Source organism: Misgurnus anguillicaudatus, chromosome 15 (assembly GCF_027580225.2).
Source record: "Misgurnus anguillicaudatus chromosome 15, ASM2758022v2, whole genome shotgun sequence".
NCBI lineage: Eukaryota > Metazoa > Chordata > Actinopteri > Cypriniformes > Cobitidae > Misgurnus > Misgurnus anguillicaudatus.
The window spans coordinates 26630324-26654535 of record NC_073351.2 but is presented as its reverse complement, the minus strand read 5'-3'; the positions used below and the strand labels follow the sequence as shown (position 1 = coordinate 26654535).

Sequence of the window (24212 nt, the reverse complement as noted above, 5' to 3'; positions counted from 1 at the left end):
AAACGCCTCATTGAAAGAGACGGGCGACACACAGCGATAACATCGCTGGCTGTCTGAATGCGGCGGAAGTTAAAACCCGCGAGTAATCTAGAGCGAGAAACGCGATGGGATTGCACGCTTGGCATTTGGTGTAAACCCACAGTGTGAAGTTCGTTCGTGTCATGCAAATTTTTCGCTCGAGTTGAATATTTTCGCATTGCCCCACGCAAGGACGCGTCTGATCGCGTCTTTGCATTGACTTTGTATGTAATCTACTCGCGCAAATCGTTGAACTCGCATCTGGTGTAAACCCACAGTAAGTGAACATCTTAAATTTATCATCAATTTATTTAAACTTTATTTTTTACTACATTATTTCTAGGACGGAGTACAAAGGGGAGGGGTGTGGAAGATGTGTGTCTCCCGTGAGACTATAAATGCAATTTCACAGTCAACTTACAACAGCTGTGAAGAAAAAACAGAGGCTTACTTGAACACGATGGTCTGTTATCAGACACTAGAGAGGGCAGTTGTAGAGGAATAAAGTGATTGTTGAGTGCTAAATCTTTTTAAACACTGCCAGTAAAGCCGCCATGGAACGGATCTGGCCAAATGCGATAGGATCTGGCCCAATACGATAGCATACTGTTCTATGTTTAACTCTGTGTGTCCGTATATATTTTTTAAAGGGTGTTTGAACATTCTCCATCACCCAAAATGAATAGAACCGCACTGTGCAGAGATAGAGATTGTAGCATGCTGAGATAGCACACATCATGTTTACAACAAAAACAGAGAGAAAGAATCAGTTTGGGAAAGTAAGCAGAATTTTATTCTCAACTTCACCCCAAAGAATAAATAAAATATCCGGAACACATGAACATACAGACAGCCATTTCACAGTGAATCAGATAGCACTAATGCAGAAATCAAAACATCATTTATTACAGTGGCTTCATCTTCACTCACTCTGGCACGCTTTTTTACATAGACACGCTGAGAAGGCAAAGACATGACAGGGTGTGCTTCATTACCTCCAGTCTTTTAAAGTGTAACACAAGTCCTCATCAAAATCAGCTACCAGCTAATCAAACCGAGACGTATCCAAGCGACAGAAGAAAGGAGTCGAGAAAATAGACTCATTCAGACAATTATCCTTTCATAAAGAATATTTGGCACACGTTAGGTGAAAAACTCTTTATGACGTCACCGAAGTGGCAGAAATGAGTCAGACTAACGTCAGGCTTTGTCTTTCAGAAAGTCAGAATAAAGGTATCCAACTCTGAACCAACCTGAAATTGTACTGAAATGATGACCTCTGTGCTTAAACGCTCATCACAGCAGATCAACACATCCGTCCATTTGCAGAGCACAGTATAATCTCAGAGTTTGCTGTTTTTCTGGAACTGCGACACCAAGCCCAACACTTGCTCCGAAGCCTTAACGGCTTTATTTTGCAGATAGGCGGCGCTGTTTGTGCCAGTCTCGTGCAGGAAGTACCGGTAATTAACCATTATGCCGCAGGAGTTGGCAATACCCCGCGGGCTGGTGTCCGCTTGCCAGTTTAGCCTCCACATGGTGGCGCCATTCTGAAGGTGAAAGTTAGCTACGGGGTTTAAGGCGTAACCCCGCCTTTTCTCTCCGTACAGGTACCAAGCACAAAGCCGCATCAGGACGGGTTCGAGAGCGTGGACCAGGCGATCGGAACGAATCCACTCGCTGGTGCTGATGAGCCTGCGCAGCGCCTCCAAGGCCGGGGCTCCGGGTGCGGCTCCCGTCACGTCCTCCACCTGTTTCCACTCCTGCTCGGAGAGGAGATCCGTGGCACGTCCCTCTTTCTTGTGCTGGCCAAGAGCTCCGTAAAGCCACAAGGAAAAGCCCGGTATGGGAGATAGACTGGAGAATTGGGCCATGTGGGGAAACTCGCTCTGCAGAGAAAAGTAAATAAAGACATTAGCTCTCTCATATAGTATACATATTTATCTATAGGTATATACACTGTTATAAGGTGTAAGGGAAATTCGTAACACTATTTATAAAAAAAAATGATTTAATGTGTCATGCAGGGTTCACACCAGACGTGGTAGAGGTAGCAAGCGCGAGTAATTTAGATGTTTAGTTAATGCAAAGATGCGATAAGGCATCCTGCGGCGCATTACGCGCGAATTGAGCGTTGCAGCGAGAAACGCACGAGTTTAAAAATCTGAACTTCTGCGAATTTCCGCGCCGCGTTAACCAATCAGGACCTTGCTGTAGTAATGACGTGATTACAGGAAGCGAGCAAAGTCTCAGCGGAGTCGCAGAAGCCCCTCCCATGATGCGAATTTCTGCGTGAATGTCTCGAATGACTAGAATTTCACACACGACTTTCACGCACGAATGAAGCGAGTAAACTCAAATCTTCAAGAGTACAACTATGCGCGAATAGCGCGTTTTTGCCGCCTGTTAGGCAATAAAACAGACAGTGGTGCGATGCAAAAATCAGTGCAATGTGTTATTTACAGTACAATGTGTTTAGTTAACAGTGTGCTGGTAACATATTTATATATTAAAAATATTTTATATTTTTACAAATATTTACAATATAAAAAGTAACAAACAACAAGCAAATTGAAATAGCGAATAGAAAGTCCGCCCAATGGAAACACGGCAATGTCACATAAAATCCCATACATCACAAAAAAGTTTTTATGCTTCGCAAAACTGCAATGGAATTTTTTTTATGCATTTATGTGTGTAAAAATCTATTCTTTTTTTTAAACGGAAAATTACATGAAAATTACGTTTTAGTCGCATAGGTTCATAGTAATGCCTTCATTTCACAATAGTTTTTTGTTGACATTTAGAAAGTAATGCTAAAGTTTTGCACAAATCTTTAAAGTGACACTCCACTTTCTTTGAAATTGAAGATATTCTTATTTTCCAGCTCCCCTAGAGTTAAATTTTGATTGTTTTGAAATCCATCCAGCTGATCTCCGGGTCTGGCGGTACCACTTTTAGCATAGCTTAGCATAATCTATTGAATTTGATTAGACCATTAGCATTGCGCTAAAAAAAATAACCAGAGTTTCTATATTTTTCCTTTCTAACTTTTAACTTCTGTCGGTTTTAGTACCCAATGTAACTACAAAGGAGTCAAGTTTTAAAGGTGCAGTGTGTAATTTTTTTTAGAAGGATTGACAAAAATGCTTAATAATATACAAAACTATATTATCAGGGGTGTATAAAGACCTTTCATAAAGAACCGTTATGTTTTTATTACCTTAGAATGAGACGTTTTTATCTACATACACCGAGGGTCCCCTTACATGGAAGACGCCATTTTGTGCCACCATGTTTCTACAGAAGCTCTCAACAGGCAAACTTTTTTATTAAGTTGTCTCCAACAATGACATGTTTGTCCTGTGTCAGCTACCGTAGCTTCTCTATGCGTTTCAAAAGCAAGAGGTGAGGTGTGAACTGAGCTGTTGGTTGCAATTTGCAACCTCACCACTAGATGCCTCTAAAATTTACACACTGCACCTTTAAATAGGAAAAATATTGAAACTCTTTGGTTATTTTTGAGCACGATGCTAATGGTCTAATCAGATTCAATGGATTATGCTAAGCTATGCTAAAAATGGTACAGTCAGACCCGGAGATTGGGTGAATGGATTCCAAAACGGTAAAAATCAAATGTTTAACTCTAGGGGAGCTGGAAAATTAGCATATTTTGTAGAGTGTCCCTTTAATGTCAAAAGAGGTTATATTTACATATTTTTAAATCTGTATATTTGTACACAACTCAAATATACTCTGTTTCTTTTCATTCTTTCTTTTCTTCCCCTTATATTTCCAGTTGCACACACTCCATTTGTACCAATTTAAAAGCCTTGTTGAACAAGTCCACCGTGTCTCTTTCTCTTTACCCACAAGGGCAAAGACACACTCATTTTGTCTTTCTTCTGTCCACATTCAACGAGGAAGAAGCACTGAGCAAACCAAACGTGTCAGACTGGCCCCAGAGGACAAGAGATTTTAAGTCTTTCACATCTCCAGTCCTCACGCCTTCCTCCCTCTCTCTCATTCTTTGCCATGTATCATTCCTTCAGATAGGCAGAAGTGAAGGAAGATAAGCATGTCCAAGGGTCACTTTTCATTCATCAAGTCAATTTACTGTAAAACATCGGTCAGCAACTTTGAAGTTGCGGAGAGGGAAAGAATAGAAGAACGGATGAGTGTGCGTAAGATAAAAAGCGAGTGCAGAAAAGGTCCCTCGAGAACTCGCTCAAAGACAACCTAACACTCCTTCTGTTCTCCTAAATCACACTGTGACCTTTCTCCACCTCTTTTCCCCCTCATCTATCATCCCTCCATCACACCGAACGTTCCCCTGTGGCACGGCGAGTCACCTTCGTTCTTTCTTCAGCGGCAGGATAAGCTGGACTCTCACAGGTACTTAATACTTTCTTCCAATGCAACTTTGAAACAAAATATCCACAAGATACTCCTAACGCATACAAAGATGTATAACGGTAACTGCAGTTACTGATACCGTTACTGAAAAAACATAAAAAGGGTACACAATGGTTTTTCTATGGCCTATATACTATAGTGATGGTAAATTGACACAGATAGATTTGCAGACCAAACAAAAATCTCTGTACAATTTGCATGAAATAATATCTATCAGCCCTCCATTTTCACCTCATACCCACTTGCACTCATTCTCTCATCTGTGTGAAGCAGCGCACCGAGAGTCGCAGCCCTCGACTTAGAGCTCTTTACCGGGGTTAACCTCTATTACACAAGCAGCCATCCAGCACTTTGTTTCAGCAAAATTCCCACTGAAGCAAAACTCATCTGAATCTATAAACCTGAGAGCCTCTTGGGTTTTTTCTCGGTTTAATTCAGGCTTCATTTAGTAAAGAGGCGAGAGCACCGTGACATGCCATGTGTTCCTCTCACTTCTTGTTATTGAGGGTGACAGTGGAAATTTTATTAGTTTGCCTGCTTTATTCCACCTTTAAGCTAGAAAGATTCGCAGAAGGACTATATTTGGCTGTAGGTGGCACTGTGGTGCAAAGAGATTATAAGGTAATAACAAGGATACTTCACAAAAAAAAAAGAAAAATCTGTTGTTTTTATTCTTCATTAAGTTGTTCCTAACCCATGTGACTTTCTTTTTCTATACAGAATGTTATGGACAGTCAGTTTTATTGTATGAACCAAAATGCAATGAAAGTAAAATGCAATGACTCCTTTTTTCCAACCGCAGAAGAAATTTGTGACCCTGGACCACAAAACCAGTCATATGGGGCAATTGTTTGAACTTGAGATTTAAACATCATCTGAAACCTGAATAAATAACCTCCCATTGATGTATGGTTTGTTATAGCAGGACAATATTTGGCCGAATCTGGATTCCGATTCTAAAATATTGAGAAATTTGCCTTTAAAGTTGTCCAAATTACGTCTATAGCAACACAGATCACTACGATAAATATTTGCGGTAGACAATTTACAAATGATCTTCATGGAACATGATCTTTCCTTAAAGGGGACATTTCAAGACTTTTTAAGATGTAAAATAAATCGTTGGTGTATCTAGAGTACGTATGTGAAGTATTAGCTCAAAATATCATATATATAATTTATTATATGATGTTAAAATTGCCACTTTGTAGGTGTGAGCAAAAATGTGCCGTTTTGGGGTGTGTCCTTTAAAATGCAAATGAGCTGATCTCTACACTAAATGGCAGTGTCGTGGTTGGATAGTGCAGATTAATGAGCAGTATTATCCCCTTGTGACATCATAAGGGGAGCCAAATTTCAATGACCTATTTTTTCACATGCTTGCAGAGAATGGTTTTCCAAAACTAAGTTACTGGGTTGTTCTTTTACACATTTCTAGGTTGATAGAAGCACTGGGGACTCAATTATAGCACTTAAAAGTCTGATTTTCATGATATGTTCCCTTCAATATCCTAATGATTTTTGACCCATATAATGTATTGTTGGCTGTTGCTGGTTTTATGGTTCAGGGTCACATTTGTACAAATGAATCTTATGATGATGACTTAAATAAAAAAATAAGTTGGTCTAATGTAATAATCCCCCCTATTTAACCCCACTTCAAAGTTTTTAATTTTTTTATTAAATGGCATATACAGTCAAGCTTTGCAAAGTTTTCTGCATAATAAAATCTGCAATAATTTTTGCAGCTGTATTTAGCATAAACATATTGTGCAAACCAACAAAGAAGTAATTATTAAACTGCTATTCATCTTAATCTGAGTGGGCGTGCCTACCTGCAGCTCTCGGACCACCCTCTTGATGAGGTAATTTCCAAGCTCCACCCCCTGCAGCCCTGCCTGAGTGGAGGAGATGGAATAGAAGATGGCCGCGTTGATTTTGTTCACATCCTCATCCGCATCTTGAGTGGCAAACTCTCTCACAATGCCCTGGGAAAATAAAGGGCACACAGTGGATTAATAAACGGACAGTGGAGACGCCATAGACAATACTAACCAACTGCAGAATTGCAGAACCCTAAAATAACAGAGATTGTGTTGTTTTTAACACAACCATTTTGGAATGTGTAACATTGCCACACTTGATCTTGTTGTTGTTGTTGTTGTTGTTCTTGCACCTATATTTCACCTCAGGGATAAACAGTCTGAGTTTCAAATCAAATGATCAAGTCATCATCCATTCTTCTTAATGAATATTATGCAGTTTGAATTAGCGTTTACCTGAATGTTATTTGCTATCTCCTCGGTGAGGGCGACATGCAGCACCACCAGAGGTTCTCCAGGCATGGATGCATGAGTGAAGGCATAGCATCTCCTGTACGGCCCGACTCTACGCTTTAAATCCGTCCAGTTCCGCACAGGGTGGACCGCTTCGTACCTGCAGGAACAGGTCGTAAAAAGCCGCCCGACACAGATGATAAACAACACAGTATGTCAATGCAAGAATAGAGCCCTTACTGGCTGATCTTCTGAAGGATCTCACACGGCGACTGCCACGTGATCCTTTCCAGACGGAGCAACCCAACCGAGAACCATTCGGACAGAAGACTCTTCAGGGTGCTGTTTAGATCCTATAACAAACAAAGGTACACAATAAGAAGGATGAACACAAAAATCACATCTACAGCATGACGAATTGAAGTTTCCAAATGAAATTAAAGCTGCAAATCATAACTTTTGCCTTTTAATAGGCAATACCCATTTATATAAAACGGCAGTTTATTGACATTTACCTCGAAATCCAACCCAAAAGCTCATATTTTAACTTTGGGGACGCCTCCAGGGGTAAGTGCGTCTGAATGTGTATGTGAAATTCAATGGAGAGGCTTTACGACAAAGACGCGGGAGCAAGGAAATATCTCGCTATCTGAAATATTGCCAAAAACGGCGTTACAGGGACCAGGACGTATGCCAAGCGAGACGCAGCATCTCGTTCCCTTCTCAGGGAACAACAGTTACATACGTAACCAGAGACATTGTGTCAAACACAACTATGCAAAAAAGCATTTTGCTATGAATCAACATTCGCATACAGAAGATATAAGCATTTAAAGGGAACAGTTTAGCATGTGTGCTTAAAAGGCTAGAAATTTTTATGATATTATCCTACACTACACAGGGAATAATATGGATTTTTTTCCCAGAAAACTTCTTGCATAAAATAGATTCAAAGACAATATCAATGACCTGATATGCTTTTTTTCAAAACAGGGTCTTGAATTTTCCCCCCCAGATTCACAAACTTTCAAGGATTTCAAGGAACCCTGTAAGACGATCTTACTACACTGAAATAAATTATTCATTAAATTTATTAAAAAAATTTAAGGTAAGTGGTTGCAATCAATTTATTTAAGCTACATTTAAACAAAAGTTTTATATTTTATTTTACTTTACTAATCTTTTTTGTTTAAATGTAGCTTAAATAAATTGATTGCAACCACATACCTTAAAAAATGTATTCAATTCAATGAATCATTTTTTTCAGTGTATGGGGCATATCACACAACCCTAATGCATAGAAATTTGAATGCATCTTTATTTAAAAAAAAAAAAAATGGAATAAAGAGTGAATGTGTCTGCAAACGGAATATAGGACAGATAAGTCTTTCAGAAATTAGCAGATATTGACTGCATAAAGGCTAGCAATTTGCGCATTCGTCCTAAGGGTACAATAGAAAAGGAGCCTGCAGTAATTCTAAAGGTCAGAAATTGGGTTTAAAAGGTCATGTTAACTAAATAATTATGTTCTTTGGCACCAAAAAAATTTGACTAATGTTATAAGTGGCCTTCAGAGAAGGAACAAGAAATGCTAGAAGCGTGAAAATGCCCCCTTTGGTTTAATTTTTGTGCAAAACAACAATTTCCAAGAATACAGCTGGGATAATAATGCCACCTAATTACGAAGTGTGCGACTATTGTCAATGTAATTAATACTGCACTGGCACTTTCACAGAACCTGTAAACCAACACCACTAAACTAACTACCAATTCATGCATTCAACTTATTTCCCTCTGCAGTTCTTAGCGTGTTTATGTACTCTCATTAGAGTTTAGGGATCGGTATTAGCATCCATACGGGGTGTTGAAAGATTTTGATTGTAAACATACTGAAGTTTCATTTCCTCAAAAAGCCGTTCCTTCCACATGAGATGGTGACCGGAGGGTCAGTTTTGTTTATAATAGTAATGAGCAACACAACGTGCATACAAATGTCTCGATGTAGAAGTGACACGATAGCTGCTTTGAAAATTCTACACGTGTCCACTTTGCAGAAGCTTCGTTTAAATTAACTGTGAAAATTTTTGCAAAAGCATCTGTGTATCATTTTGGTTCATCTATAGGTTATGCAAGTGAATACTGACCTCATAGCTTGCCTTTAGGCAAAAAAGTTATCTGGTATAAGCATTTCACGGGACCTTCGCCCTAAAATCCCATTCAGATCGGCAAACATAAATTTTTAAATATTGCTTGCCAAGTGATGTATGTAGAAAATAACCAATTTCACTTAGAGTCAGAGGTCTCGGCAGCCCAGGTCCGACAAAAAGGCGAAAACGTTGCAAATTTAGTGTTTATTGTGAACAGGATAGTTGTGGAGAAAAGCGGTCCATCCGGGACTGAAGTAGAGATGTAGTCTATAGCATTTTGGTTTTCTGTCTATCTCAGCTTTACCGAGTGCAATTCACGGCCCGGGGCCCCCCAGAAGTCACAGTTCCACTTAACTTTAAACTCATCAAATCCTCTCTGGTCTGGAAAAATACTTTTAAGCGTTTATTCGATGTTCTACCTTCAATTTCAGTGCAGCCAATAGCATTTATAAGTCTTTGCCCAGTAGAGTTTTGTATTTGCTTACACGGCTAAATTTACTCTGAAGCCAAGCAAACTAAGTGGAATCTAACTTTGATATGTGCATTGCTGCTCCAGGCCATAACTTAACTCAAAGTGCCACACTTTGCTCTTTAATATTTGCTTGTGTGTACAAGAAAGGGGAAAATATCTAACTTGGACCAACATGAGCATCAAAGCAGATGGAGAGATCACAGATGATTTTTCCACAAAACCTGTACCAGCATGCTGAAACCTTTGAAAAGGCCAGTGAATGGGCTCTCTGTGGCAGGAGTGCAAAATTGAATCAGATTAAGTAGTCAATGACCGCACCTGGACAGAGCCTATACTTAATATGCACATTAATGTAATGCATCCCAATGTTTTATTTTGCAAAAGATTGTAAAAAAAAAGTTAATTATTGTAAAACTGCAATGCCATGTCCTCTCTCCAGACAATTATTATTTTTCTCATTAAAAGTCAAGAAACAATCAATACTTCCACAATGTATGCATATTTTACCATTATACTTTCGCATTACAGTAATGAAAATTGGATTACTGTGAAATATGACCCATGGCAGGTTTTATCAGATTAATTCACATAACTAAAAAAAAGAACTTAAGTCTATTAAAGCACCCAAGAGTAAAACTTTAAATCTCTTTACTATTGCAGAGGATGCATCAGTGCAGTTCTACATCGCTTTACTAAAACCATTGAAAGAAGCTTGCTGACTGTCCAATACAATACAGACTTTGAGAAATTCTGCTGGACACCTGTTTAAGCCCAGACAGACTATGTCTGCTTATCGATTATATATCTAGAGATTCACCTGGCCAGGGATTTGAACTGACGTTTCTTTAGGGTCCTGATAAATCTTCTCAGAAGAACTCAGGACATGTGATTTAATTTTACTGCAATGCTCAGCGTCTCAGTTGTTCTCTGTCTTGGCCCATTATTGTCACTTTAATATATTTTGCTTGGCTGGTGGAAGGTGAAATAAATCGGACCATAGCTGGATAATAGATATAATAATATATTAGATATACACTACAGTGTTTCCCATACATTGATTTATTTGTGGTGGCCCACCACAGAATCAACACTGGCCCCCACAAATAGAATTTTCATGATTCCCATTTACATTTTTATTTCACCATTTAAAACAGCTTAATTCGGCTTAAAATATAATTTGATATATAATACAGATCAAATACAGATACAGATCAAAGAGTAGAAATGAAACATATTTCAGTTGCCAACACTAGATCAAACGCAAACATGACACGTCACATATATGCTAATTAGCGGGTGACGTCATCACCACCACAGTCTCCTCAAAATCCTGTGGGAAACACTGCACTATTAATGTTAATTTTTAAATATACTGTTCTATGTAAATGACAGCATACTTCATATTTATTTGTAATACATTATAATGTTAATTTGTAGGAATCATTTGGAAAGTTTGGGGTAATTTTGATATTTGGCAAAAGTATCACTTTAATAAATGCTGTAAAAAGATGTTTTTTTGTTATGTCATTGCATTATGTCATGTTAACCAACTAAAACTTATTACAGGGTTCCCACAACTTAGTTAACTTCAAATTCAAAGACCATTCAACGATTTTCCAGGTCCAATACCCTTAAATTCAAGGACTAAATGTGGGGACACATTTCAAGTGAGAGCAAGGTTACATCGTGTTACCTTTCAAGATACATTGTTACAGTTCCCTTTGAGGGAACTTGCGCTGCGTCACTGCGATGACACTTTGGGGACGCCTCCAGGGTTAAGTGCATCTGAATGTGTATATCAAATTTATCCAACGGTGAGGATCAACGACAAAGACAGGGAGACGCGGGAGCCAGGAAGTATATCGCTATCTGAAATATTGCCAAAGACTGCGTTACAGGGACGCAGAAAGTATGGCAAGGGAGACGCAGCGCCTCGTTCCCTTCTCAGGCAACAACAGTTACGTACGTAACCCGAGACATTTTCATGTGTCAAACACAACTATGCAAAAAAAACATCCTTACCAGAAATTTGGCTGTTTGACCTACTGTCAATAACTCGTATATAGTAAGACAAAGGACGTAAAGATAATGCTGATGAGGCTCTGTGTGCTGGAAATGTGCCATGCGATTATTTTGAAGCATTCCTTAGGGACATATATAATATAATATTATAGAGCAAAAGACACATAAAAGCCACACAGGGAGCTGTGCTAACAATCACTAACAGGTAAAGAAGCTTGCTTTGTTTGCCTACAGTGTTTGTTTTCAATTCATCTGTTAAACTGCATCATTTTGTGTTATCAGTTACTTTGTGAAGTCTCTTAACTAAAACATCACATTAGCTCTGCTGCCATGAAGAGCAAGAAACAGGCTTTAAAACTTAAAAGCTGGAGAAAGCTATATAGAAAACTATAAAGGACTGGCAAGACTTTGAGGAGCACTTGGAAGTCATCTGTAACAAAATAGAAAAAACATGCCATCATAGACTGAAGTGCCTGCCGAATAAACATAAGGACAAGAGGTGGTGTGCAAGTGACCCATAGGTCAACCACAACACAAACAAAGTTGCACATCTCTTTGGTTGAAATGGAAAACAGTCTGGACTTAAATAATCTATTTGCACTTCACAAATGGCATGTTTCTTGAAGTGTTAGAGATGCTAAGAATTTGAAAGCTCACTTTTGAGAAAGGTGTCACACCTGCAGTTTGCTAGGCAACACGTGATAAAATCTAAAATCTAGGCTAAAATAGAACAAGTGTTGCCATTAAGGGCAACACATATAAGGCCAAATACAGGACAGTCCCTGAGGAAAAACGATGTAACCCTGTCAAAAGTAACCAAAAGTAAAACATGCTGTAAAACTGAATGAACTCCGCAATCTAATGTGGTAAATTTGGGTCTGAAAAATAGCAATCTACTGTACATATGCAAAGTTTAGATAAAAATATTAAATTATTTATTAAATAAATAAAAACAAACATTTATTAAAGCAGTTTCACTTGACTATATTTGTGCATGTAGAATAAAAATAGAAGTCACAGGACCAAAATATAAGGCACAGTTGGCTTTATAACATTTCAAAATATCACATGTATTCATGACGTCATGGTTTAAATCAAAATAACATCTCATAAATTCAAAAAGATTTATATTTGGCAGCAGTGCATAATGATTTGCGTCAGAGAACTAAAAACTGATATGGGACAAAGGTCATTTGGATCCATGCCCTAATACTGATATGGGACAAAGGTCATTTGGCCCCATACACTATAGCCATGTGAAGCCAGACATCTAAAGTAGGGGAAAGGTCAGATCACATGCTCTCATGACACCTCATAACAATAATGGAATGCAGTATACACAGTGACACCATCCAAAAGCCAATTTAAGCTAATAAATGTTACACTCAGAGATCATGGAGCAATGAAATTACGAGTATTTACCCTCATGTGTGGGCTGTCACTCTTTTTTGTGGATGCAAACTCGATGAGATCTGCACGGAGGTCCACCAGAAACTTCACACCGCCCTGAACCCTACTGATGTGCGTAAGCAAATGTCGGTACCGGGGTGTTAAACTGTACCGCAGCCTGTCCTCCGCCTGCAGGATGGTGGCGAGATCTCGCCCCTGAGTGTCCAGCAACTTCCCAGCCAGATCCGAGACCCATTTGTGGTCCACACCAAAATCACGAGACAGCTTCTCTAGAAACTCTAGTCTTTGATCTTTGTCTAGACATTTGTAAAAGTGCATGAATTCCAGACTGTTGGATTCGGATGGAGGTGGAGATTTTTCTCTCATCTCATAGGTGGGCAGCTGGATAACTGCCTTTCTTAAGATCTCTTCCATGTTAGTGCGCATTGCGATGGTGGTGCAAGGAGAAATGTTTCCTAACTTGAGAACCCTGAGACCCACAATCGTTTTTGAAACAGCCCCGTGTCGATAAGACTTTAGTAAAACACGCAGGGGTGTATATAAGTGGAATAGCGTCATTGCAAGCAAGCACGGGACAAACGCGTACCAAAATAAACCTTGTATACAATGTTACAATGCATGCATATCCACTTCCGGTATCTCTTAAAGGAACCGCGCAACCGTCATAGACTCGTGAGTCGTGTGTTTTTAGACTCTTATTACACAACACCACAGGATAATATGTTATTCCTCAGGCTTACAAAATGTTAGTAATAAAGATTAAAACGGGTAGCTGTAAAATAAAACAGATACAAAATTAATTTTAATGTACAATTTGTATTTTTTGTGTAAAAGTAAAACTAGTAAACTAGTTCTTAAAAGTTAAGTTATTAAAATTTTGCAGTTCATTTAAAAAGTTAAGCTTTTTTTAAGTACACATTTGAAAAAATGATGTGTTACAAGTATGCACACCTGAAAATAGGACACTGAGGGGCAGTTTCCAGGACTAAGACATTAAAGTAGTTTTATTTTTTACAAACAAACCTCACAATAAACAATACTGGTGTGCATCTTGAGACAAAACAATGGCACAGATATATGTTAAGATGTGTCAATACAAGGTGTTTTATGCATTTTAGTCTATGACGGCAGCATGATTTTAGTCTGGGACTAAAATAAGCCCTGTCCTGGAAAGGGAATTGCCGGGGATAAATGTGTTATTCCCGTATATTTATTTATGCTACCAATATTTCAGGGTTTTTCTATACACCATTTCATGATGACCAATTGACAATCTGTTAATATCCAACAAAAAGTTGATTACAGCAATTAACAAAAAAGAAAGTATACAACAACAATAAAATAAGATAAAGCAGATATTATAGGGGTATTATTATGGGGAATTATAATAATTCGAGCACTGATTATGAGGCATTCAATACCTCATACAGGTATCTGAAAATGTTTCCTGAGAAAAAATAGCCTACATCTGTGCATTGCCCCTGAGCGCACGTCATGTTAGAATTGATATAACGATTATCTTTTTAATAATATTCAAATCACTTTGTTTGTAATCCTTGTTTATTATATGTTTTACTCTTTTGGTCTAACCTTGAGCCACGAAGAAAATTTTGTTAGCTAGCGAGGGTCATTACGTGATGACGTGAACAATATTTAATGCGTGTTCGACCTCATGTTGCACTGCGCAGATCAATCGATGTATGACGTAAAAGTACCGCGAGAACGACTGAAGCACTGTGGTTTTAAACCTCTCTCGCGGTATTTTGATTCCAATTGGTCTGTGCATCGCCGCATGAAGTCGAACTCACCACCTCTTTGCTATGCAATTCGGTTTGGTTGATGCCAAAGAAATCGCTCGCAGCAGCATATTATAGCGTTCGCAAACATTTTAAATACTTGTTTTAAATAATTCCTTCAGTAAAACGTCCGCGTTTTAACACAATATTTAAAGATACCAAAACCTGAATGCAGTAAGGGATGATCATATGACATCGTTTGAACTTCATTTGGAGGGTAACGTTAATCGCTCATAAGACACGTTATCTGGTGTTCAATAAAGTGAGTAATAAACACACACAACCCTACAACTTAGCTTTTTAAATCGTTTTATCCACATAGAAATTGTTTTATCGATGTTGACGTCCTTTCCAGCAAGTTCACAGTGCCACGAGTTAACCTATCAATTGCGTGATTAAGTACCGCGTGCTTAGAAAGTGCCGCTTGATGATGGTATTAAATATATTTTAAGAGCAAATATCATGGTTTTGGTATATTTAATGCAACTTAGTGCTTTTTGTTGGGTTAATTTGCCAACTTGTCTAGTTATATAACTCATCTACCTTCTGTTCCAGGACTGTTTTGATTGACAGTGTGAAACTGCATTGCCAAGATACTTCTACATTGCTTGGCATTAAGTTTCAGTGATGGCAGATGACTTTTCAAAAGCTATGGAAAAAGAGCTGAGAGATGATCCCCGCTCAAGTGGAGATGCACTTGTGTGAGTACAGCTGTTATTTCCATTGCAACACCCCTAGGCCCTTAGTGAGGAGCATTATACATGATACACAAATGTTGCATTTCATCTCCAACCCATCACATCTTCAAACACTTGTCCAAATAGCTTAGAGGAGCTCGATCTTGACTTACACCCGCCCTGTAATTGTACTCATGCTGGCACACATTGCATTCAAAAGTGCATATTATCACCATGCTACCAGTTTTGTATGCGAGTGTACTGGTGAACCAAATACTATTTGTTAGTCATCTGAGAACAAGCACCATTTAATAGCAACACAAACAACAGCTGCACATTATTATACACTGCACTGCATTTTGCGTCAGGAAACGCCTTTCGTGTCGCCACGAAAGATGGAGACAAATTGAGCCAACAAATGATGTGCACCAGAAATCGTAAATCTAACGAAGTGTAAAGTGAGCACGAGAGCATGCATTTATTATTCAGAGAGTTGTCCTCCATCTTCTTTATGAATAAATGATTTTACTTTGATATCTAATGCGGTACGTCGACGCCGCAATGCCGGGGACATTCATCCGTTTCTGGCTCTTATAATTAATCTAATGAAAAACACCTGTAACTGATGCTGACAGCAGCCTGTTGTGAAGAGACCTGTCACACAGTCCAGTGAAGGGAGACGTTTGTTTGGGAAGAGATAATGCGGACTCGGAACTCCCGAGAACTGATGGCCTTTTCTATTTCCACACCTCCATTCTTTTCCATTGAACGACCTGCTTTTGTCTCCTGCTCTTCACGTCATCTCTGTGTTCCTCTGCAGCCTAAAGCCCAAGAAAAAGAAAGCAAAGGCCAAAGCAAAGGAGAAGTCCCCGCAGGATGGAAAAAAGAAAACCCACAGAAAGGTAGTTTCTCAATGTCACCATTAATTTTCCTTTCGTCATGCCCCTGGGATTCTCACTTCAGGTCCGGCTTAATTAAGAGCCGCTGTTAGCTTTAGTGCAAAGGGATATTTATGCAGACGTATCATTCAGAGCTTTCAGCTTTTTGCAATAGGCTACAGAGACACCGATATAACAAGAAAAGGCTGGTACACAGCATAATCTTAAAGGATTAGTCCATTTTCTTAAATTAACTCGCCACCATGTCATCCAAAATGTTGATGTCTTTCTTTGTTCAGTCGAGAAGAAATTATGTTTTTTGAGGAAAACATTCCAGGATTTTTCTCATTTTAATGGACTTTAATGGACCCCAACACTTAACAGTTTTAATGCAGTTTAAAATTGGGGTTTTAAAGTACTCTAAACGATCCCAAACAAGGCATAAGGGTCTTATCTAGTGAAACGATTGTCATTTTTGACAAGAAAAATAAAAAATATGCACTTTTAAACCACAACTTCTCGTCTATCTCCGGTCCTGTGATGCCCCAGCGCGACCTCACGTAACACGTCATCACGTCAAGAGGTCACGGATGACGTATGCGAAACTATGCACCAGTGGTTTACAAGTGTGGAGAAAGAGGGCCGTTCAGTTGTTGTATGTGGAATGATACTAATTGTCTTTGTGTCAGTTTATTGTTTAAAATGGTCTGCAAATGTGCGTTTGATATGACCTTTTGACGTCATCACGCAATTATGTGAGGTCGCACTGGCGCGTCACACGACCGGAGGAAGATGAGAAATTGTGGTTTTAAAGTGCATATTTTTTATTTTTCTTGTCAAAAATGACAATCATTTTGCTAGATAAGACCCTTATGCCTCGTTTGAGATCGTTTAGAGTCTTTTGAAACTGCAATTTTAAACTGCATTAAAACTGTTAAGTTTTGGGGTCCATTAAAGTCCATTAAAATGAAAAAAATCCTGGAATGTTTTCCTAAAAAAACATAATTTCTTCTCAACTGAACAAAAAAGACGTCAATGTTTTGGATGACATGGTGGTGAGTAAATTCTGGATTTTTTTAAAGAAAATTGACAAATGCTTTAAACGGAATTTAGTCTGCGAGCATTGCTTGCCAGATTTAGTCACTTTTAGGCGTCATGAAATCTTGCACACTTCTGTTGTACGTGTTTCAGTTTAGGTGTAACCTTGATGCATTGAAACCCTCTAAACTGTCTAAACAACTGTTCATTAGTAGCACATTACACAACCATTGGGGTGTTGATGTTTCTCTAATGTGTTCCTCTTAACTACAGTGCCTATGGCTTGTCTTCGCCAAGTTGCAAGTTTGAAGGCAAGGCCTTGATCAGGATGTCGAATGTGACTTTTAAAAGCTGAATCTTCCATATCCAGGACAGGCATCCTCAGAAGTGCTCATTATGTGTGAACTTTAGTCGTACTTTTTTGCCATTATGTAAGCTTCAGTGCAACACACTTATGCCATGCAGATATTTTTAAAGTGGAATATGATTCTCCTTGACACCTCTGGGCTCTGGTTTGGCTTCATGTGACCTTGACAGCTTTCCACTTTAGCAGGTCGTGAGGCATGAGCCTCTTTCACACAGTAATTCTGGTAAATTACCATGAATTTACCAGAATGAATTTACCAGTAAATACAAAAATGTGCTGTTCACACACGCAGTGGCGTTCCGTTATTTTACCAGTAAGACATCATTCACACATCAGTATCAAAATACCGGTAAATTCGTTGAGAAAGCGGAAGTACCTGTAGCACGCGGCGAGCTCAGTGTTGTATTTGTAAACAATCCACGTCGTTCATATCCACGGTCCGTATTTTGTTGTTTTCACGTCTGTGATAAACAGTCGCGAAGTTGCTCATGACCAAACAACATTGAATGAGACGACGTCAAACCGAAAATGCGTTTTTAACAACAGTACTGTTGCACTTTAGGCTTCACAGAGGGCGTGCTAAGGACGTCAGCATTTCGGCGGTCAGCTGTTTTTAACAACTTTGTTGAAGAAATGTGGACGTAAACTTCAGGTGTGCTCAACTTTCAAGCAGCATGTGTGTGCAAACGTCAGTAAACAGTGCTGGGGTAAAAGCGTCATCTGTATTAAAACGCTATGATTGGCCCGAAGCTGTCAGCACGGTCTGACGTTGTCCGTTCTAAATGCCGGTAATCCCATAATTTTCGTTCACACACAGCGTTTACCGGTAAATTACTGGTAATCTTACAACCTGTCTTACTGGTAAATTGGGAGCACTGATTTACCGGAAAGGTTCTGTTCACACATGATCTGTTAACTGCAATTTACCAGTAAATTACCAGTAAAGACTGTATGTGTGAAAGGGACTATGGAGTGCATTTGCATGCACAGAACAGTCCCTCCAGAAAAATGCGATTGCATGATTTAACACATAATCAGCCAAAGTCCACATATTTATGCGGGGATGCATTTTTTTCTTTCACAGCATAAATTGCATATTTTCATGCGCAAAATATGCGGGGCTTGCATGATTTCATAATCCCTGCATTTTCATAGCAAAAATTACATATATCTTAGCAGAAAGTTGAAAAATGTTGCATTTACCTCACACAAGCGCAGCCATGTTGCCTGTTGCCATGGGAACGTTATGAAGTGACGTGAGTATGTGACATGAACATTACTGAAATGCTGCAAAAGCTAAAACAGTTTTTGCAAGTTCCCGCCGCGGCTTTTGCAAGTTCCTGCCGCAGATCCTAAGCAGATTACTATCAAAAATCTGCTTATAGAAACCTGTTTTTATTTGTTTACATGCAAATCAATAAACCAGCTATTCAGTCAGGTTTCTTGTAGGCAGTAAAGTCACCCTATAGTACATTTAGGCCATGTCCCCAATTGCGCACCTTATGTGGACTTATGGTCTCGTGGCCTTAAATTGCGCGCATGGTGGCCCATTTGTCATTTTTACGCTTCTAAGTGTTTTCATTAGCGCCCCCTTTTTACCCTTGATGCGGTCTTCGGCAAAGCCCGTACTGCTGCAGGCTCCAAACACTTTACCAACCCAGAAGTCCTTGTGAAAGACCAATCAGACGATGGGTGGGAGGAGTTCACACTGATGAGCAACTTCTCTTCTTATTTCCGGCGTGATGCTTGAGTCTGTCCAAAGTATGACTCTGGTGCGCTCTCGTGGACTCACGTCAAGGGTCCCTAAGGTCTGCACTTGATGATGTCATCAAAGTGTGGACTCTGAGGAAGTCCACAAATCCGGAGTGTGCCATTTGGGCCGTGGCCATAGTTGTTCAAAGCCGTCGGGAAATCTCTCTTAGGGGGGGCGTGCACACCAAAGCATTTAAACGCAGCTTAAAATCTGATTTAGACTCCCCCAGCGCACAGTGCGTTTTTTTTTTTTTTTTGAAAACGCTGCACTTCCAACACTTTGATGTGCACGGTACCTTAAGCTATACTGTTGTATCTCTTTTCATGTCTGCAGAATCTGTAAATGTAACATGAAGTTTAATTTTAGCAGTTTCTCTGCCAATTGCATGAGTCAAGCCAATTATCAGCAAATGTAATAAAAAAAATCGTATTTAAAATAAAATAAAATAATGACTACCTATATGATTAAGGAATGACAATTCAAAAGCATGTCCTGGTGTGTTTATCTTTCAGATGAAATCTAGTGAAAAGGAGAGCATGGACTTTGAAGAAAGTGGTGACAGAAGGTACACTGGGACTGATGATATTTTTAGTAGCGTCTCCTGCACATCAAATATCCAAATCCAGGCTTTGATTTAGAGAAATGACCCCAGCAGCCAGCAGCTGCACTTGGAAATGAGTTTTAATCCACTTACGATTCAAATATGCAATCACACTGTTTTTTCTCGCGTTTGGAGTTGATGAAAATTAATTCTGATGATTTGGACGTGCCCAATTCTGGACAATATCCATTCCGATTTTCTCGCTGCATTGGCTGTCTTTCAGAAAATTAATTTATTTATTGGAAAGAAAGCTGTGGCGTGTCAGTAAAGTAATAAGTGAAAAGCTCTCATAACTGTCGAGATGGGCGAGGATCTGGGCTTGGGGGGGCTTGCATAGATTGAAGCCTGATGCTTTGGTTATTAATCTGCAAAAGCAAACATTTAATGTAAAAGATTATGGATGTGCGCTCTTCAGATATTCCATCTGTCTCTCCCAAACTGCTTTGCAAAAGTTGAACCATCTTTGGTTGAGTATGTCCGTGTCTGGCTGACGGCACGTCTCTAATCAGGCACGGTGACAATCAGACGCTTTGTAAATCAAATCCTGTCGGTGATTGCTAGAAGGAGACTGATTTACGTGACTGAGGTCACGCTTGAAACCTCTAAAGGTGCCCGAGTGCTGTTCTTAACACTTAATCTATCCCAGAAAGTTTTCTTCTGGATTGAATAATTTGTTGCGGTAATTCTAATTAATTGATTTGGTCCGCTCACCTCCCACCGTATCTGAATCATGCTTTATGGAAATCGAAGCTCGCGTCTCTCCGCAATTATCCTTGTGCGTTATTACAGTAATTATATAATTATCATCAGTGGCCATTAGGCAATATTGCGTAATCACAGTAATTTTGTCATTTTCATTGGTCAATAAATGTTTTCCTTTTGGGTTTTTTAGGCTTTTAAATGTGTTTTTTGGCATTGTGTCTCGGTTAGGCTCCAGCTGGATGTGAAGCAAGAACTACAGGATGATCCAGATTTCGTAGCCGAGGGGAAAGGGAAGAAAAGAAAAAGAAAGAGGGATCACGCGGATGGAACTTCATCTACTTCAGAAGCTCCTTTGTAAGTGCTTTGTGGTTCTTGGTATAGAATGAATGAGGGATGATTAAAAAGCCTTACTGTGGGTTCACACCAGACTTGTTTGAGGCATCAAATTCGCGCGTAGTTAGACACTTGAAAATTTTTAATGTACTGGCTTCATTCGTGCATGAAAGTCACGTGTGAAATTCTAATCGTCGAGACATTCACGCGGAAAGTCTCGTCATGCGAGGGGCTTCTGCGACTCCGCTCGCTTTCTGTAATCACGTCACTACTAGAGCAAGCTCCTGATTGGTTAACGCTAAGTTCAGATTTTTCAACTCGCGCGTTTCCTGCTGCAACGCTCAATTCGCTTCATTTGCGCGAACTAAGCGCTTGAATGAGGCGGAATCGCGTCTACCGCGTCGCGCTAAACGCCTCATTCGCGCCACGAGACCTCCAGACGCGCGTTAACGCATCTTTACATTGACTTAACATTGAAATCACTTGCGCTTGACGCCTCTACCGCGGCTGGTGTGAACGCAGCATTATGCGTATTCGTACTAATAGGGATTCCCTACATGGATGTTTATATATGTGACCCTGCCTGTAAAAACCCAGCTAAATAAAAAAAAATTGTGATTTATAATGTAAAGAACGTGTATATAAACTTTGATATCTTTAAGACTGACTGAGTAAGGTCATATCAAAATTGAAATTAAAGTGAAATCAATGATTGAATCAAACCTGGATGCTCAAAATCTCAATTAGATTATGAATATTTGTCCTGGTTTTTACAGGATCTTGTATATTTAGTTTTTTGTTTTTTTTAATTGAGTGTAGTAGAGATGCAATATGTAGAGGCACAGAAACTGATTTAGACTGATTTTGTGCATCATTATTATTATTATTATTATCATCATTATTGTTGTTGTTGGAAATGAGAGGGGAAAACCGACACTTGCTTTTGCTTTAAAAGGCCAAAAAAGAAGAAGAAAGTTGTAAAAGAGGAGGGCCAGGTAAACTCAACAAAGAAGATAAAGAAGGAAGCAAAAGACAAGGTGGGTTTTACTCAGAATACATTAACAGCATTTTAACGGATTATATAGAGAAATGTGTGACAAAGGACTGAAATATTACATTTTTGAAACGCATCAGAGAATGTAGCACTTAAGGTGATTATGCGCCATGCAGGTTCGGTTTTATATGAACATCTCCAGCATGTTATTTTTTTCGTTAAAGTCTTTATTGTTACTTTAAAAGTGATGTTCAGGCAATAAATGTGTTTTAGCACTTTATGTTTGCACTTTACTGTATGAATCACACAAATGTCATTCATTTGTCTTTTACTATTTAACTAAACTGGCATCTGCAGGTCAGCATCAACTTTGTCTTTACAATTACCCTTCAATCTGATGGATTTAAGAGACCGTGTCTAGAAAGTGATTGCCTGGAAAGCCATTATTTTCTTTAACAATTGTTGCTCTGCTCTCTTGATAATAATTTTAGAGCTGCAGAGAGCAGTTTTGGGGAACATTTTCTCATGCGAAGCAAAAAAAATCGTATTCTCAGGAGACCATTTACTGGTTTTGTTTTTTAGCTTACTGTGGGAGGAATAAAGTTCACATTGCGGACTGGATGTGTGCAGACTTAATTTAGCTTGACTATTGTGTGCATCAATTTTTTCAAGTAATTTTAAAAGTAAATGTCTCATCATGTGAAGTGAAATGACAGACCCTCAACATTCATCTAGAACAGTTTGATTTTGAAATCAAATGTTTTTGTTCCTTTTTCATCATTTTAACAGGAATGTTTTGATTCACCTCAAACTGGCACACAATTTCTCAATGGCAAGGTTCACACATCCTGTTTTGATTGTTTTACAAATTGTTAACTGTTCACCTGAGAGTGTTAATCACCTGCCACATAGATCACTTTAGGGTGTTATGTTTTTTCCAAATGTTTTTCTTAAAGCTGCTATGTAGGTGATATGTTCAATTAGTGTTGTACCTGCAATGTTTTAAGTCCTAAAAAGTTTTTTTCATTTACTTGTGGAGCTATAGGGGCGATTTCCCAGACAGGGCTAGACTAAAATGCATGTTTAAGCTGCCTTCATTAAAAAAGACCATGTACTGACATATCTTAACATCAGTGCCATTGTTTTGTCTCAAAATGCACACCAGTATTGTTTTTTGCAAGGTTTGTTTGTAATAACTACTCAAATGTCCTAATATAATGAAGGTATAGTTCTGGACTATCTAGTTTAAAGTCCCAATGAAATCAAAACTGACAAATTCCCTCATAAACTCTGTGGATGTACTTCCACCCCCTTCTGGCAATCATTTTCAAATGACGTCATTTAAATGGCTTGGGCAGGAGCACCAGTTAAAGGATTAGTCCATTTTCTTTAAAAAAAATCCAGATAATTTACTCACCACCATGTCATCCAAAAGGTTGATGTCTGTCTTTGTTCAGCCGATAAGAAATTATGTTTTTTGAGGAAAACATTTCAGGATTTTTCTCATTTTAATGGACCCCAACACGTAACAGTTTAATGCAGTTTAAAATTGCAGTTTAAAAGGACTCTAAACGATCCCGAACGAGGCATAAGGGTCTTATCTAGCGGGATGATTGTCATTTTTGGCAAGAAAAATAAAACACATGCACTTTTAAACCACAACTTCTCTTCTTTCTCCGGCTATGTGATGCGCCAGCGTGATCTCACGTAATGCCGTGGAAAGGTCACGTGTTACATATATGAAACTCACATTTACGGACCATTTTAAACAATAAACTGACACAAAGACATTCATTAGTATCATTCCACATACAACAATGTCGGAATGGTCCTCTTTCTCCACACTTGTAAACACTGGGGCGTAGTTTCGCATACGTCATTCAGGACCTCTTGACGTATTACATGAGGCGTCCCAGGACCGGAGGATGACTAGAAGTTGTGGTTTAAAAGTGCATATTTTGTATTTTTCTTGCAAAAAATGTCAATAGTTTTGCTAGATAAGATTCTTATGCCTCGTTTGAGATCGTTTAAAGTCCTTTGAAACTGCAATTTTAAACGGCATTAAAACTGTTAAGTGTTGGGGTCCACCAAAGTCCACCAAAATGCGAAAAATCCTGAAATGTTTTCCTCAAAAAACATAATTTCTTCTCGACTGAACAAAGAAAGACATCAACGTTTTGGATGACATGATGGTGAGTAAATTATCTGGATTTTTTTAAGAAAATGGACTAATGCTTTAACTCCACCCCCTCCAATTGTCAGTCTGCTGCCAGTTCTAGTTCCGAATGAAACGCCTACTTTTCTATATCTAA

The 24212-nt window shown here is 38.9% G+C and overlaps 2 protein-coding genes across 2 annotated transcripts in view; one reads left to right on the top strand and one right to left on the bottom strand.

Annotated features, from left to right (window-relative positions):
- Window positions 1–784: 784 nt before the first annotated feature.
- On the bottom strand, window positions 785–13395 carry mlycd (malonyl-CoA decarboxylase). The gene is made up of 5 exons (XM_055174494.2): window positions 12774–13395; window positions 6951–7063; window positions 6714–6870; window positions 6270–6422; window positions 785–1907 (listed from the first exon to the last, which is right to left on the bottom strand). Exons 1-5 carry the CDS (start codon window positions 13317–13319, stop codon window positions 1362–1364), a joined length of 1515 nt encoding a protein of 504 aa, XP_055030469.2. The 5' UTR covers window positions 13320–13395; the 3' UTR covers window positions 785–1361.
- Window positions 13396–14584: 1189 nt separating this feature from the next.
- The window catches only part of LOC129419595 (DNA topoisomerase I, mitochondrial), a 34004-nt gene continuing 24376 nt past the window's right edge, over window positions 14585–24212 (top strand). The window contains exons 1-6 of the mRNA XM_055174756.2: window positions 14585–14819; window positions 15113–15258; window positions 16055–16136; window positions 19783–19835; window positions 20802–20927; window positions 21862–21943. Coding sequence (XP_055030731.2) covers window positions 15185–15258; window positions 16055–16136; window positions 19783–19835; window positions 20802–20927; window positions 21862–21943 — 417 coding nt within the window. The 5' untranslated portion in view covers window positions 14585–14819; window positions 15113–15184. The remainder of the gene's footprint in view (window positions 14820–15112; window positions 15259–16054; window positions 16137–19782; window positions 19836–20801; window positions 20928–21861; window positions 21944–24212) is intronic.

Excerpts from the sequence above, each read along its gene's own strand:
- mlycd (XM_055174494.2), bottom strand. The coding sequence starts at position 13,319 with ATGACGCTATTCCACTTATATACACCCCTGCGTGTTTTACTAAAGTCT. Across the intron at positions 7,064-12,773 it reads GTGACAGCCCACACATGAGG|GATCTAAACAGCACCCTGAA; the intron begins GTAAATACTCGT and ends TGTTTGTTATAG. Across the intron at positions 1,908-6,269 it reads GGGTGGTCCGAGAGCTGCAG|AGCGAGTTTCCCCACATGGC; the intron begins GTAGGCACGCCC and ends TTTTCTCTGCAG.